Source organism: Myotis davidii, unplaced genomic scaffold, assembly GCF_000327345.1.
Source record: "Myotis davidii unplaced genomic scaffold, ASM32734v1 scaffold478, whole genome shotgun sequence".
In the NCBI taxonomy this organism is placed as follows: Eukaryota; Metazoa; Chordata; class Mammalia; order Chiroptera; family Vespertilionidae; genus Myotis; species Myotis davidii.
This window is the reverse complement of record NW_006289570.1, coordinates 4,324,257-4,339,354: the sequence shown is the minus strand read 5'-3', so window position 1 is coordinate 4,339,354 and position 15,098 is coordinate 4,324,257. Positions and strand designations below refer to the sequence as shown.

Here is a 15,098-nt window from a genome sequence, read left to right as displayed (position 1 = left end):
TACGTGCCCTTGACCGGAATCGAACCTGGGACCCTTTGGTCCACAGGCGGATGCCCTATCCACTGAGCCAAACCGACTAGGACCCCAGTTTTTAACCTGGGCTGCTAGAAACTGTTCTCATTAGGTTCTTCTGGTTGCAGAGTCCTTCATACCACCTTAAGGGTAAGAGGGGTTTTCTGAAGGGTGAGTGAGGCCCTCAGACCAGAAGCATCCCCATGGACCATTTGGTCCCTTAAACTGGCCACACGGTCAGCTTCCTGGTCACTAGAAATTGGCTTATGTTCTCCTCCCACTATCAGGAGAAGCCATCTCAAGCCTCTATCCCATCATGCTGTTTTCAGGGACAGCCTAGCCTCAACTTCATCTCATGGCTCCTTTCTGGGCATCTTTCGAGGCTCAGTTCACAATGCAGACCACCTAGTCATATAGGGAAACTGAGGCTCAGAGAGGGCAAGGGACTTGCCTGCTGTGGAAGGGATTCCTATATCAGATAGCAGTTTGATCAGATGCCTTTTGAGGTCCTCACTGATTAGACTGAAAGATACATGACTCTTCTGACTTCCAATAAGTAGATAGCCTACAACTCTTCAGGGTACATCCTGTGCATAAAGGGAAGTCTACCTGCAGTTAGAGAGCATGCGATGTGCTGAGTGCTGGGTACAACCAGACCTGCAGTGTCTTCCTTCTCACCACCTCCAGATGGGTTACACTCCTCTGCTGTTGGAGAAGGCATTCAAATGACCATTTTCTCAAAATTTTTTCAGTTTAAGCTTTTAAAAATCAAAACAGAATCTTCCCATTGACATGTACATTTAAAGAAGTGGTGGGTTTTTTTTTATATTCCTGAGAAAGTCTTGCCAAATCAATGGTATAGCTGAAAATCAGTAGTGTTTTAGCATTCAGGAAATACGGTCGCTTGTTTTGTACCCCATTGAAATTCCGGTTTGCGGTCTGATGTTCGGGCTTTGAAACTGCCAAAGCTGTTATCTGTCATCAGTTACAGAAAAAAGCACAGAACTTGAATGTGTTGCCCTGTGTGTCTGCAGTTCCCCTGTGTGTCTGCACTTGGGAAAAGTGGATATTTCTGAGGCCCTGCAATCAGAGCTTATCAACAAAGACAGACCCGAGGTGTCAAATAGGCATGCATTACGTGGGAATTCTTTGAAAACTGGTAATCTCAGGGGAAAGCCTTGCCCTCTCTGAGCCTGTTTCCTCATTTGCTAACTGGGGGGACTTGACCAGATATGATCCACATCCGTGACTGCCAGAGCTTCTTGCTGACTGACTCAGTGTGGACATTCCCTTTCATTCAGGGAACTAGAAGGCTCCTCCTCTCACTTGTATAGGTGAGTGTTTGTAGGCGGTGAAAGGCAGGATAGCTTGTGATGCATGGTTCTTTGGTTTTCGCTTCCTCGGTGTTTGGGGGTTGCAGGACCTGATCTGAAGGCGTGGTCTCTGCTTTTCTCAAGGAGGGAAGGGGAGTGTCCTCAGGCCTTGATTTTGCCTCTAGGCGGTGAGAGGGCCAGACGTTTAAGACCGGGATGGCCCGTGTCGGTGTGCCTGGGGGGCCAGGTTGGCCATCGCTGTCGTCCTTCCTCAGCTGTTCAGCGCTGAGGCTATTCTCAGGCGTGTGCAGTTCCCCAGAAAACTCGCACTGAAGTAGAGGACCTGCCCTTTTGTGTCTCAGAGGCCTCGGCTGTGCCAGGGCTCCTCCCTCCGCTCTTCTAACCAGTAAAAGTCAGCAGAGCATTTCCTTCCGGCAGAGAGAGAATCAGAACCGAGGCCTGGGCCAAGCCCGGCCTCCCCATGTCCTGTTCCTGCGAGCCTCCTCCCAGGCGCCTCCTGCCTTCGCCCCTCCTTTCTGGGAGGTCAGGCAGGACCGAGTGCAGGCTCTTGGCTAGGAGCTGACTTGGGTTTGAGTCTGGGTTTTTCCACTGATTTGCTGTTTCACTCTGAGCAAGACGCCCTCTCTGGATATCTTGCCTCTCACTATTGTCAAGTACTTTTTAAATTGGAAAAAAAAAAAGGAAGCACAAAAGAAATTTACAAGCTCCATAAGCCACCACTTTAAAAATAGCTTTAATAAGAGAGAGTGCATAGAGGTGCACGGTACACATATACATTTTGTTGTTGTTTTACTGATATTGCCCTATAGGTTAAGTAGTAAAACATATGTAAATACTCAGACTGCAAATGCTAGTCTCCTCTTTCTCTTTGCCCATCCTGGAGACTCACTCCTTAGAGGAAACCCACTCACTCGAAGTACCTTCTGGCCAAGCCAGGGATTCCTACCCTAGCCTCCCTCAGCTGCTTTGGGGCATGTCTGCCTGCATAGGGCGGATCTCCATGCTAAGGTCTTTTCCCCACTGAGCATTCAGTGTCAGTAGAAAGTTAATGCCATGAGGTCCAGGATTTTGGTCTGGTCACATGACTGCTTCCCCACAGCCTGCCCAGATGCCCTGGCCCTAGAACAATGCCCACACAGCTGTGATAGCCGCTCAGTTGGTAGATGGATGTACAAATACAGGTGGTATTTGTTGGGGCTTTGATGTGTGTGTAGGATTTTGATTGGTAGAGACAACTTAGAGAGTGTTCCAGCAAAAGGACTGGCATGAGCAAAGTTTGGAAGGTGGGAAAGGGCCAGGGTGTAATTGGGGAAACTATGAGTAACTAGTTTTGCCGGAGTGAAGAGGTGAGCATGTTATTTCTGTACTTGTTAGACTCGTTTTTTCATCCACCTCTGCACTTTGCAAGCAGGCCCTCTGAAGAGGCTGATTTATCAAGACAGATCTAGAACAGGAAAGTTTTGCTCTGGTGCACAAATGCAGGCACTCCGGCCTCTGCCTCAGAAAGACATGGTGACCCTTGGCCCCTTGACACATTGGGGGAGTAGGCACTTGAACCTGATGTCTCTCTGGACTATGCCTTTCAGGGAGGGGGCCGAGTTTCCTCCCATCTGTGTCAGGGCGTTCATGAGTTAGCAGCCCCAAAGGGAACGGCGGGGATGGAGGGGAGGGGGAGGAAGAGGACTGACGACTGCTGCCCGGGGCCTACGCCAAGGCCTTTGCTTCTCTTGGCACCTCTGATCGGCCCTGCCCTCTGCTCCACAGGCTGGAGGAAGTCCCTCTGGAGGTGCTGAGGCAGAGGGAGTCCAAGTGGCTGGACATGCTCAACAACTGGGACAAGTGGATGGCTAAGAAGCACAAAAAGGTGAGGGGCCCAGCCCTGGGCCTTGGGCTGGGAGGTGGTAGCAGGGGGAGGGAGAGGGAGGAACTGTGTTAGCTTAGAGGAGCAGGGGCTTCTCCAGGTGCCAGTTGCCTTAGGTGTGCCCCATCTAAGCTCTGCAGTGGGAACAGAAGCTGTTTGGAGGGCACGCCCAGCCTTCACTTGGTCCTCCCACGTGACTTCAGACTCATGCAGTTTGTCCTGGAATCAGACTTCAAAGCCGCTCTCAGCTAAAAGCCCTTACAGGCAGCTCTCCTCCACCCCCCCTGGGGGGCCCTTACTGCTGCTTACCCCCGGGGAGGACTTTATGATGCTGTTAACGGCTAATGCGGTGAGCATGGCTGCGTGCTGGACAGCTGACTTGGATAATCCTTACAACAGGCCAGTGAGGTTGGTAGTAGTGATATCCCCACTTTACAGATGACCCGCAGAATTAAAATTTGAACCCCAGTATCTAATAATGTTAGTGCCTATGCTCTTTATCACCACAGTAAGGGGATTTCTTCACCCTCTAGATTAATTTGATGAGTTTCCTTTTGCCTCCTGGCCAAAGCAGAAAGAAAAGTACCTCGCAGTTTAATAGTCATAAAAACGAAAATGCGAGTGGGCCTTGTCTAGTCAGGCTATCTTTAGGCACCAACTCTATTGTCTGGTAGGGATGTCTTAGATGTTGGTACTCTGGCCCCATTGGCAGGTTCTGGTTGCTCCCTGGCCTACTGGAGGTCTGTCCAGAGCCTCACAGCTGGGGTCTCTGCATAAGTTGCTAGTGCAGAGAGTGAACTCCTGGCTCACTGTCATCAGCTGGCACACTGGTGTGGCCTAGGCTGGCACAGCTAGCTGCAGGGCCTAGCTGGGGCCCAGCCCCACTGCCTTCCTCTCTTCATGCCCAGGGTTAGCTGGGTAACTTTGCCCTTACAGCCTCAGTTTCACTTGTCACGTGGAAATGACAATACTGTTGCCAGGCTCTCCTAGGAGGTGTGACTGTTAAGCCCTGTGCCCGGGGAAGAGAGGTGCAGCGAGGCCTGGGCTCTTTCCTGATGTTCTATGTGGGCATCAGGACACTCATTTTTTGCTTATTATTAGAATGTCTTTCTCTCTTTCTCTTCTCTTTTTTTATTTATTTTTATTGTTTAAGGCAGCTGCTCCTCAGCTGCCTCAAGCCCGACTCTGGGGTCTGTTTTCCTGCCTCCTCACCCCTCAGGCTCGTACCTGAGCTTCAGCTCCTCCACTGTCTGTTGTGGTGACCAGTGGCTCTCACCTTCTTGCCGCAGCCTCCCTTGCAAACGGGGATTCCAGAGGGGTGCCTTGGGGAGTTCCTCTCAGCTGAGCGCCCAGCAGCACTTCCTCTTCCCCTTTGCTTCCCTGACACTGTGGTTAGAGGTTGAGGGCTACCCCTGCCCAGCAGGGGCCACCACAGGAGGCCTCACCCCCGCCCCTACCCAGAGGCCCTAACCTTCTGCTCTACGCCTGTTCCCTCGGCTGTGGCCACACTGGCCCTGGGAGGTTTGCCTGCCTGACTGCAGGCTTGGGCTCTCCCTCTGGTGCAGAAGTCATGGCACAGGAAGGACAATACCTGTTTCAGGAAGTGTGTTCAGACCCAGCACTTCTCCTGGACTTACCCAGACTCCCCAGGAGGGGGCCCAGCCCTGTGGCTAGAATGCTGTCTGCCCCTATGGCTCTGCTCGAGCAATGAGGGCAGCAGGCAGGCAGTGGGCTCACGCTGCAGTCACAGCGGCCTCCTTCCCCCAGGAGTTGCCTTGGAGAACGATAGCCCCTTAGGCTTTCTGTTCACCCGAGCACTCTCTGCTGCTTTATCCTTGCTGATCCCCACCATTGCCTTCTCCCCTAAGGCAGGCACGTGGAAATTCCCTCTGTGCTGAGGAGGATTCCAGAGGCCAGAACGGGAAAGGCTAGTGAATGCTGCATCTCGCTCCCCAGCCCTGAGCCCGAGCGAGAGCCTTAGTGAACTGAAGGTGTTCCAGGGGGCTTCTGGGGCAGACCACAGACGACAGGGCTGTGATGAGGCGGGGGCTGGTTCGGCTGATGACCCTGAGGGGAGCCTAAAGGCCGGTGACTGGGCTACACGACATCCCTTTGTCCAAACCTGCCCAGACCAGTGGCTTCCTTAAGGAGACCCTTGTCCCACAGCAGCAGGAAACTGTCCCGAGTCTGGGCAGTTCCCTGCCGCTCCCTTTCTCCCCCCACTTTGCACGCAGTCCCAGAGCTTCAGCTTGGCTCCTGTGACCAGTGACTGCCTTCCCCCACCGCCCTCAGCCTCTGCCTCCTTCCTGGTTCTTGACTCTCTCTGACCCTTGGAAAGTTTTCTCTTGTTTGTGCTGGTCATCAGGAAGGCCCGGCTTTCTGTGCTCCCTCCTCTGAGGGTTTCAGTGGGATTGTTTGAGGGGGTTTCCAGGTGAGGGGAAGGTAGGTGTGATCCCAAGGCCCTGGAGCTCCTGTGTCAGGCATCCTCCTGGGATGGAGGGGTGGAGAGGACACCCCTCCGTTTACTGAAGACAGACGACTAGGCATGGTCCCTCACACCCCCATTCTTTCTTTCTTTTCTTTTTTTTTTTTTTTTATGAAGAGCCAAACCCAGACTCAAACAGCCGAACCTACTGCTGAAGGGTGGGGCCTACCCCCAAGAGCCGAGTCTAGACCTGAAGAGCTGACCCTTGTCCTGAAGGCCGGAGCCTAGCCCCTAAGAGACTAGCCTAGCCTCAAAGAGTCCAGCCGAACCCCGAAGAGCCGGAGCTAGTTTCCAGCGGCTGACCTTGCTTCCCAAGAGCCAAGCCTAACCCAAAAGATCCCCTCACCCCATTCTGATAGAACCCTAGGTATTGTCATTCTGATACTGCGATCAGGGAAGCTGCCTCAGAGCCTCATTCACTCCCAGGCCCAGGGTGAGCCTGCCTCCTGCCTGTCTCTGAGAGGCCATTGAGGCCAAAGGTGCACGGACCTGGATCCCTCTAGCCTGGGAGTGTATCTCGGAGCTGGTGGGGTCCTCTATGGTGTGGTCGCCTCTGACAGTATGACCTTGATATTCTTCCCACTCTTTGCCTCATTTTCCCCATTTGTGAAAGATATGATGGTTTTTCAGAGTGGGTTTGGCAGGGAGGCCTTTTTTTTCCTGATAAAGAATAGCTAGGATATGAATTGAGCACTAGCTCTGAGTCATGTGCCCCCCAAACACTTCCTCTCTCCCCTCTCCGGGCCTTGAGTGGTGGGGAGGACCTGTGCCGTTTTAGCACCCAGGCTAGCTGCCTCTGACCGAGGGAGCTTGGGGGTGGGGAGAGCAGAAGAGAGACAGGGACTCTTGACCAAAACCAAGAGGAAGCCATTGTGATCAGCTCCGATCTTCCTTCTAAGTTGTGCTGAGATCTCTCCTCTCTACACTGGCTGTGTCCTGCTACACAGCTACTTACACACCCCCATGAAAGTGTCCCAGCCACATTCTTGGGCATTTCATGAGCTACACTCCATGTGGCTATAGCTGTGCACCGCACTGTGCAGATCCTTCCTGGTGACGTCCTATGAGGCGCCTCCAATTTGTACTGTTCCATTTTGATTCCAAAAATGGTGATAAGGATTCAGAATTTGTGGTAGCCCTCCGGAATGCCTGCACTGTCACTGGACTGGGGGATGTGAGGACTCTGCCATCACCTGGTGGCAGCACAGTTAATTGCAGCCATCCCCCTCCCCCCAATCACAGGCTCTGCATTGTAGCAATAGTAGGAAAGTCCTCTTTTCTCCCCTTGCGAATGTGCTCACTGAGGGCCTGCCATGCCCCAGCAGAGGGGCTGGGCTGGCATGAAGCCTCTGGCGGAGCTGCTGGTGGATGCATTGACACATGCCTCTTTTTCGCTTTCAGATCCGTCTGCGGTGCCAGAAGGGCATCCCACCGTCTCTGCGGGGCCGTGCTTGGCAGTACCTGTCAGGGGGCAAGGTGAAGCTACAGCAGAACCCTGGGAAGTTTGACGTGAGTTGCCTTTCCTCCACCCTGCCCTTCCTTCCTCGTCTCTTGGCTATTCCCCACGGCAGTGATCCCCCATTCATCACCCGGACCTCAGCACTGTGAGCAATGGCTCGAACCACCCGCCAAGTACCTGACTGCCCATTCCAGCCTTTTCTCTTGACAGTCACTCAGGTTCGCTTTCTTTGGCTCAGTGGGCCAGCTCCCAGCTCTTGTCTATCAGGAAGGGACACTTAGACCAGTGCCCTGACTGCCGTGGGCCCTGTGCTTAGGGCCTTTGGGCGCCTGCCCAGTAGGACTACAGAACCCCAAACACTTCCTGGCCTCCCAGCTTCTACTCTTTCTCTTGTCTCCTCCAACCCCAGCCAGACATGGTTCACCTCTGTTGCTTGAGGGGGTATCAGCCTGGGGATGTCAGAGAGAAATTAATATCAGGGGTCAGAAGCCATTTAGTGGCCAGGATAAGAACACCCCTTCATTCATGGGGCTTCTTGGGCTTGCCTGGGCTGGGCAGCTCCTCCAGCCTGCTCCAAACTGTGGGAGGCAGTTGGCTTTCCTGGCATTGCCCCAGTTTATCTACCAGAAACCCATTAGGGTTTCTCTCCGGCTCTTGGAACGGGTGACAGAAAGACCGTGAGAGAGCTGCTAACATACTTCATGCTTCAGTGAACACTGTTCCCAGGAACGGTGGGCAGAGCAGGGCAGCCTAGAGTTTCTGCTGTTTACTGGGAGAGGGTGAGAGCTGTTTGCAGGCAGAACTTGGCACTGGAGGTCAGGAAATCTGGTGGAGTGTCTGCCTGAGGGCAGCTCTGAATTAGGGCAGTTGGACTGGTTGCCAATACCTGGCCCCACTCAAGCAGCCTCTCCATTTCAGAGTCTTACTCCCAGTGAGGCTACAAACCTTCAGTTTCAGGGAGCTGCATCCTGGACAGAGTGGGAGGCTCGGGGTGGGAGCCCCACCTAAATCTGTAGCTTACTTCTGACCGTCAGAGGTGCAGCATGAGATCTGAGAGCTGGGGCATCCTGGCCAACCTCCTGTTAGCAGCTGTGAGTGCATCTTGGGTGAGCAGCAGAGCACAGAGCTGTGTGTGCGTTGTGTGTGTGTTGAGTGGTGTATCTGGAGAGGGAAGGGCCACCCCTATGGGGTCTTCAAGGTTGCTGTGGAAGAAGGTAGATTTGCTAAGAAAGGTCTTCAAAATGTCCTGAAGCAGAGTGCTGGGTCCCTGAGGCAGTCCTAGGGGCTGGAACAGTGGCTTATGAGCATGCCTGCCTCTGCTGCAGGCTCCTGATTGTGGGAGCTCAGAGTTAGGGAGAGCAGAAGAGAGATGGGGATTCCTGACCAAAACAAAGAGGAAGCCATTTTGATCAGCTCCGATCTTCCTCCTCTCTCTGTCTCTCTCTCTCTCTGTCTCTCTCTCTCTCTCTCTTATACACACACACATACACACACACACACACACACACACACACACACCACCTTCCCTACAGGGAGACAGGTAGCAGAAGAGTTGGGATTGACAGCTCTGAGTCAACCTAGCTTCCAGGCCCAACGCAACTCCACCATTTTTCTAATCACAAAGCCTGGACAAATGGCTGTTCTCTGGCCCTCATCTGTGAACAGTCTGATGCTAGGACCTTTATGGTAGCCTTCCATCTTAAGGATGTGACGTAACGTGAGTCCTGAGTGAAATTCCTAGACGTTGCTTCCAGCTACAGCTATGATGGACATTCTTACCCACAAGGTCTTCCTGGAGCCAGAATCACCCCTCAGGTTTCCAGGTCCTTCCCCACCCTTGCCTCTTTGCCCTTCCCAGGCTTTTTCATTTGGGCTTCCTGACCTACCCTCAGGAAGGCCCAGTCCATGATGGGATTGGGTGGCCTTGCTCCTGGCGCGGGGCTCCTCCAATATTTAGGACAGTTGTATCACCCTAGCTCTCCTAACTCCTAATGTATCCCCTTGACCTTGCTTCCAGGAGCTGGATATGGCCCCGGGGGACTCCAAGTGGCTGGACGTGATTGAGCGTGACCTGCACCGGCAGTTCCCTTTCCACGAGATGTTTGTGTCCCGGGGCGGGCATGGGTGAGCAGGCTGGGTGTGGTGGTCTGGTAGCGGCTTTAGGCCCTGTCCCTCAGGAGCCAGAGAAGGTCAAATGAGTTTGGGGGTATTGTGGGGCCCAGGAACTAAAACTATACTTTAGAGTTTTCCGTCTTTGGTTTGAGTCTGATGGTCCTCTTAGCATCTCTTACCTCTGGGGCAGTTTTCATCATTTAATCCTCAGAGTGTTAGAACTTGCCCGGCCTGATCATCCCCTGGAAACAGGTTTCAGTGGGGAGAAAGGGTGTGAGAGACAGTGGGGTGAACAGGGGTCTGTAGGGAGAGAGGTGGCAGGCCAGGGGACCGAGACAGACCCCTGGGATAAAGGTGGGCTGGCTGAGGTGCCTCTGCTTTCTCCTTGAGGCTCTGCTCTCACCTGTCAAGTGGGGAAGCCCCTTTCTTCCTCCATCCTCTGGCCACGTGAGAGTTTGTGTGCTGCAATGGGAGACTGACCCCTTCGTGACCACAACCAGGTCACATCCCCTCTCAAGAGAAGTACAAATTCTGAGACAGGTCTGGTCTAGTGCGGCACAGATGAGGGCAGTGGTGGCAGAGTCACACCTGCTATTCCTGCAATGCTTGGCATTTCTACAGCCAGCAGGACCTATTCCGTGTGCTGAAGGCCTACACGCTGTACCGACCTGAGGAGGGCTACTGCCAGGCCCAGGCACCCATTGCCGCTGTTCTGCTCATGCACATGCCTGCTGAGGTACCACCAGGCCCCGGGCAGGCAAGCGGGCGGGCAGGGAACACCCAGCAGCAAGGCCTTATGTCTCTGTCACCCACAGCAAGCGTTCTGGTGCCTGGTGCAGATCTGTGAGAAGTACCTGCCCGGCTACTACAGCGAGAAACTGGTGAGTGTTTGCTGGGCCCAGGACCTGTCTCCAAGCCTTTCTCTCTGCAGGCACTCCTGCCCCTGCTCGACACCTTCTCAGCCTTCTGTTGCTTTCAAACTAAGTCCCCGGGCCTGCAAGGGCCAGGCCTCCCAGGCGCCAGCATCGGTTCCACTTGTTTCCATCCCAGCCTTCAGCTGTCTGGCCACTGCAGGCTCATGGTTCCTCCAGTGCGCCATGTGCCTCCCTGCCTTGGCCTTGGCACAGGCCTCACCCCGTCCCTTTCCTTCCCTGCCTTCTTCTGACAACAACTCCTTTCTGCCCTCGGGAGCTTTCCTTGACCCTTACAAGAGGGGCTGTGGCACATGCTCACCCAGGGTTCCTGTTCCTGCCATGTTCTAGGCACTCGGTCCCCCTCCCACTCCCCGTCTGTTTGCTCCTGTGACTCATGTCTTCACTACATGCTCACCTGGGGGACTGGCTGTCTGTTGGCTGATGATTGTATCCCAGAATCCAGCATGAGGCTGGCTCCCTGTAGGAGTAGCCACCTGAGGAATGAATGCATGCTTGCCTGGTGCTGGGGCCTGGTGTAGTCCCTGCCCTGGCTGATGCTGGCCCATAGTCATGGTCTCACTGTTCCCCCAGGAGGCAATCCAGCTGGATGGGGAGATCCTCTTCTCTCTGCTGCAGAAGGTGTCGCCTGTGGCCCACAAGCACCTCAGCCGGCAGAAGATCGACCCCCTGCTCTACATGACGGAGTGGTTCATGTGTGCCTTCGCCCGCACGCTGCCCTGGAGCTCGGTGCTGCGCGTCTGGGACATGTTCTTCTGCGAAGGTATCAGGTTGAGCTCTGGGAGTACTCCTGCCCCCAATCCAGCCCACAGGGGATCTCTGTTTTCAGAAACTCCCTAAAGGCCTCTTGCACTCACTACCTGCTCCCCCTTACAGGAGTCAAGATCATCTTCCGGGTGGGCCTGGTGCTGCTGAAGCATGCGCTGGGATCCCCGGAGAAGCTCAAGGCCTGCCAGGGCCAGTACGAGACTATCGAGCGGCTGCGCAGCCTCAGCCCCAAGATCATGCAGGAGGCCTTTCTGGTCCAGGAGGTGCGGGCCACACCTTCCCCTCACCACTTGGAGGGGAAGCCGTGCGGGCCCTCTGCCCCTGAGGGTGGGTCATTGGTACCAAGCTCAGTGCCCAGCAGTCCAGCAAGGTGCGGTAGAGCTCATCCTTCTATCTGAATGAGAAGAGGGGCACAGAGAGGCCTCAGTCTGGGAGCCTTCCCGTTCTGGACCTCTTGGGAATGACAAGAGCTGCAACCCATCACCTTTCTTCCTCTGGTACCACATCCACAACTTGGCTTTAATTTCCCTTTTTTCTCTCTTTTGTGGATTTTTCTCTCTCAGGGGCTATAATTAGCTGACACATAATTAGGCGAGTGGAGTCATGAGTTGTGGGCAGCGGGTCTCAAGTGCCTGTCACCACCACTAGGGGACTTGTGACCATCAGAGGGGCCAGATCTTCATTCTTCCTGTGGTCAGCCTGTAGTGACCAGACTGGGGGACTCCAAGGCAGAGCCGGGACCCAGGCTGGAAGGCCCAGGGGAAGGTTCTTCCTGGTGCCCACCGGCCTGTCACTGCTCCCACAGGTGATCGAGTTGCCAGTGACAGAGCGCCAGATCGAGCGTGAGCACCTCATCCAACTACGGCGCTGGCAGGAGACCCGCGGTGAACTGCAGTGCTGCTCGCCGCCCAGGCTGCATGGTGCCAAGGCCATCCTGGAGGCAGAACCAGGCCCCCGGCCCAGCCTGCAACCGTCACCGTCCATCCGTCTGCCCCCAGATGCCCCGCTCCCTGGCTCCAAAAGCAAGCCCAAGCCACCCAAGCAGATTCCGAAGGAGCAGCAGAAGCAGAAGGCGAGTGGGCAGCTGGACAAGACCCCAACGCCAGGTCAAGCCAAGATGGCGATCGCTGGCGGAGATGCATGTCCTCCACAGGATGTGCCCCCGAAGGACCCAGTCCCCCAGGACCCATCCCCTCAGGACTCAGCTCCCCAGGTTTCAGCCCACCACTGCTCCCAGGAGAGCCTGGTGTCCCAGGAGAGTGAGGACACCTACTTGTAACCCTGGCATCTCAGGCCTCCAGGGCGGGGTCTCCACACACCTACATGGTTCACAGACTGACACACTCCAGGGCCTGCCCACCCTCTGAGGGTCTGGCTGCCTGGCTACTGGGTGCAGAGAGCCTGGCTGGCCCAGTACAGGTTCTGCCCAAGCCTCCTTATTTATTTTCTCGAGAGTGGAGCTCGGGCCGATCCAGCTGGGGCAGGCAGAAGTGAGGGCCTCACTCAGGCCTCTCCTTCTGGGGGGATGCTCCCCAGGGCTAGGGCACTGATGAGGGGGGAGAGTGGGGTGCAGGGTGGGGTACTCTGTGTAAAATAGAAACATGGTTTTGTACAGAAATAAACAGGTTTGTATAGAGAGCTGGTGTGCAGCTAAGGGCTGGGCAAGGGGGTGCCCCCACCCCTGGTGCTCAGCATCTCTCCCACTTCCTACCGAGCCCACATCTGGGCCTCAGCCAAGCACCAGAGCCTCTCTGAGAAGTGCCTTGCCAGAGGGGATGCCAAGACCAGGGCCAGCCCCTGTTCCGGGTCCTCATTTCCCTTACTCCATCCCTCAGCCCCTTGTCCACCATCTGCCATGGGTGAGAGTCACCAGGGCTGGAGCCCAGTGCTAGGGCAGAGCGAGCATACTCCCCAGGCCTTGATTCCTGCGCATCACTGATGGAGTGGAGTTCCTAAGATCCTTTTAGGGTATTCTCCTTAAGGCCTGGCCTGGATGCTACTTTTGGACCTGAATAAGGTTCTTTTTTTTTTTTTTTTTTATTGATTTGGGAGAGAGAGAAGTATTTTGTTGTTCCACTTATTTATGCATTGATTGGTTGATTGTTGTATGTGCCCAACTGGGGATGGAAACCACAACCTTGGTGTATTGGCGACGCTCTAACCAACTGAGAAAGGTTGAGTGTTCATTCTGGGTTGGCTGCTGGCACCATAGGTGGGAGACCATGAATGCCCTTACATTTACAGCCCAGGTTTCCATTGATGGGGGGGGCGCGGGGGGAGGCTGGGTCTTTAATAACAGGCCACCTGTCGCTTACTGAGCACTTAGCATGGTCCGCGCTGGGTTGGGTGCGTCACCAGCTGATTATCAGGTAGCTCTAGTATCTCCTTTTGACAGATGAGGCAACAGAGCTGAGTGAGAGGTAAGCTGGTCCCAGTTTGCACCCAGAGCCCCTCAGCTACCTCTCCTGGCCAGGGTGCCAGATGACCTGACTGCCATGGAGGGCCCAGGCAGGCTCTATGGTCACAACCTGATGACTGTTGAGGTTACGGACAGGGTGTCCCTGGGAGAGGCCCCCCTTCTGCTGAGGAAGCAGCTTTTCCAGTCAAACAATAGCGGTTGTTCTTGGCAGGCCACCAGGCGAGGCTGGGCTATGGAGGGAGCGGGCGCGAGAGGGAGGGGTAGAGCCTCCCTCGGAGCTTTCAGGCACCTCGGGGCTTTAGTCTGGAACATCTTGTTCTGGTACAGCTGGGTATACTGAGGCCTGGGGAGGTCAAGGGTCACATGAGCCTGTCAGGGCAGGCCATCACTTCCTGCTTCCCAACCCTCACACCTGTGGTTTTCCCACCGCTCTGGTGAGAAGAGGGGTTCAGCCTTGGAGGACAGTCCCCTCCCCCTGACCCTCTAGGGGACAGGCCAGGATGTGGTGGCTGCACAGTGTTCCACAGGAACCCACTGAGCCAGAGAGTCCAGGGAGGGGAGGCACTGGGCCACTTCATCCGCCTACAGTGGAGGCTCCCAAGCAGGCAGGAGGCCTGTGCAGGCCTGCTTTAACCTGCTTGGTTCAAAGCCTCAGATCTGAGGCCTGAAGGTGCTTGAGCCAGACAAGGGCCCCCCAGAGCATGCGTAGTCCTGCTACTGGGCCAGCCTGGGTGGGCTGATGCCTGCTCAGCCTTGGGGTCTTCTTAGACCCGAGGAGGCCTGAGCAGAACCCAGTCCTAATGTCAAAAAGAGCCCAAGTGGGTTCTAAAGCCTCAGATCTGGGGCATCTGCCAGTGCCGGGGGCCTCCTTGGGCACAAAGCAAGTTTAGATATGCTCAGGCTGGGGGTTTCGTCTCATGGCTGCTGGCTTAGGGAGGCTCAGCAAGGCTAAAGCCTCAGGTCTGAGAACACTACCCAGGGAGCTCCCATGCCTGGGCCCGTCCTCGGAAGTCTGAGCCTTGGGCATTACTGGCCTCGGTCTTGAGGGGCCTCCTTACCCCTGGCTGCCTTCAGCACCCTACCCAGGAGTAGGACAGAGGTGGGTGGGACCCTGACTATCTCTGCGACCCTGGTGGGGAGACGGATCCCCCGAGAGGAAGGAGGAAGAAAGGTGCCAGGATACTTTGTTGGGCGAGAATCGTAGGGTTCCTGGGGCTGCCGAGTGGACCCCTCCCCCTCCACGCTCAGGGTTTTGGAGGTAGCGCCTCAATGACAATCAGAGGACCCGCATGAGGGCCTGAAGGACCGAAAGGACCCCACGTTTCCTGCAGGCTTCGCAACTAGGATCCACCCGCATCTTGCAGAAAGGGTGGAGCTCCGAGAAGAGGCGCGGCCTGGGCGGGGTCTGAAGGATGACGGGGCGGGGTCAGCTGGCGATCCCTAAGCCAATGTTAATGGGGTGGATGCGGGACTCTGTTGGTAAGGGGGGGCGTGGCCTCCTCTGATAGGCCGCGCTCCTCGCAGGGCGTAGCCGGCGCGGCGCGGGGCTGGGCGGGTCTTAGGCCTGGTGGCCGGCGTGGACTGGCGTGAGCAGCGGCTCCTTTAAGCCCCCGGCCCCGCCCCCGCCCCGTCCTCGGCGTGGCCCGGGTCTGGCCGCGGAGGGGTCGGGTCCGCGGGACCGCGATGGAGCTGCACATCCTAGAGCACCGCGTGCGG

General features: G+C 55.6%; 1 protein-coding gene across 1 annotated transcript; it reads left to right on the top strand.

Moving 5' to 3' along the window:
- Window positions 1–2,100: 2,100 nt before the first annotated feature.
- Window positions 2,101–12,601, top strand: TBC1D10A (TBC1 domain family member 10A). The gene is made up of 9 exons (XM_006762077.2): window positions 2,101–2,527; window positions 3,111–3,210; window positions 7,094–7,201; window positions 9,169–9,275; window positions 9,885–9,999; window positions 10,079–10,144; window positions 10,769–10,958; window positions 11,072–11,226; window positions 11,769–12,601. The coding sequence occupies exons 1-9, from the start codon at window positions 2,400–2,402 to the stop codon at window positions 12,240–12,242; spliced, it is 1,443 nt and encodes a 480-aa protein (XP_006762140.1). The 5' UTR covers window positions 2,101–2,399; the 3' UTR covers window positions 12,243–12,601.
- Window positions 12,602–15,098: the final 2,497 nt, after the last annotated feature.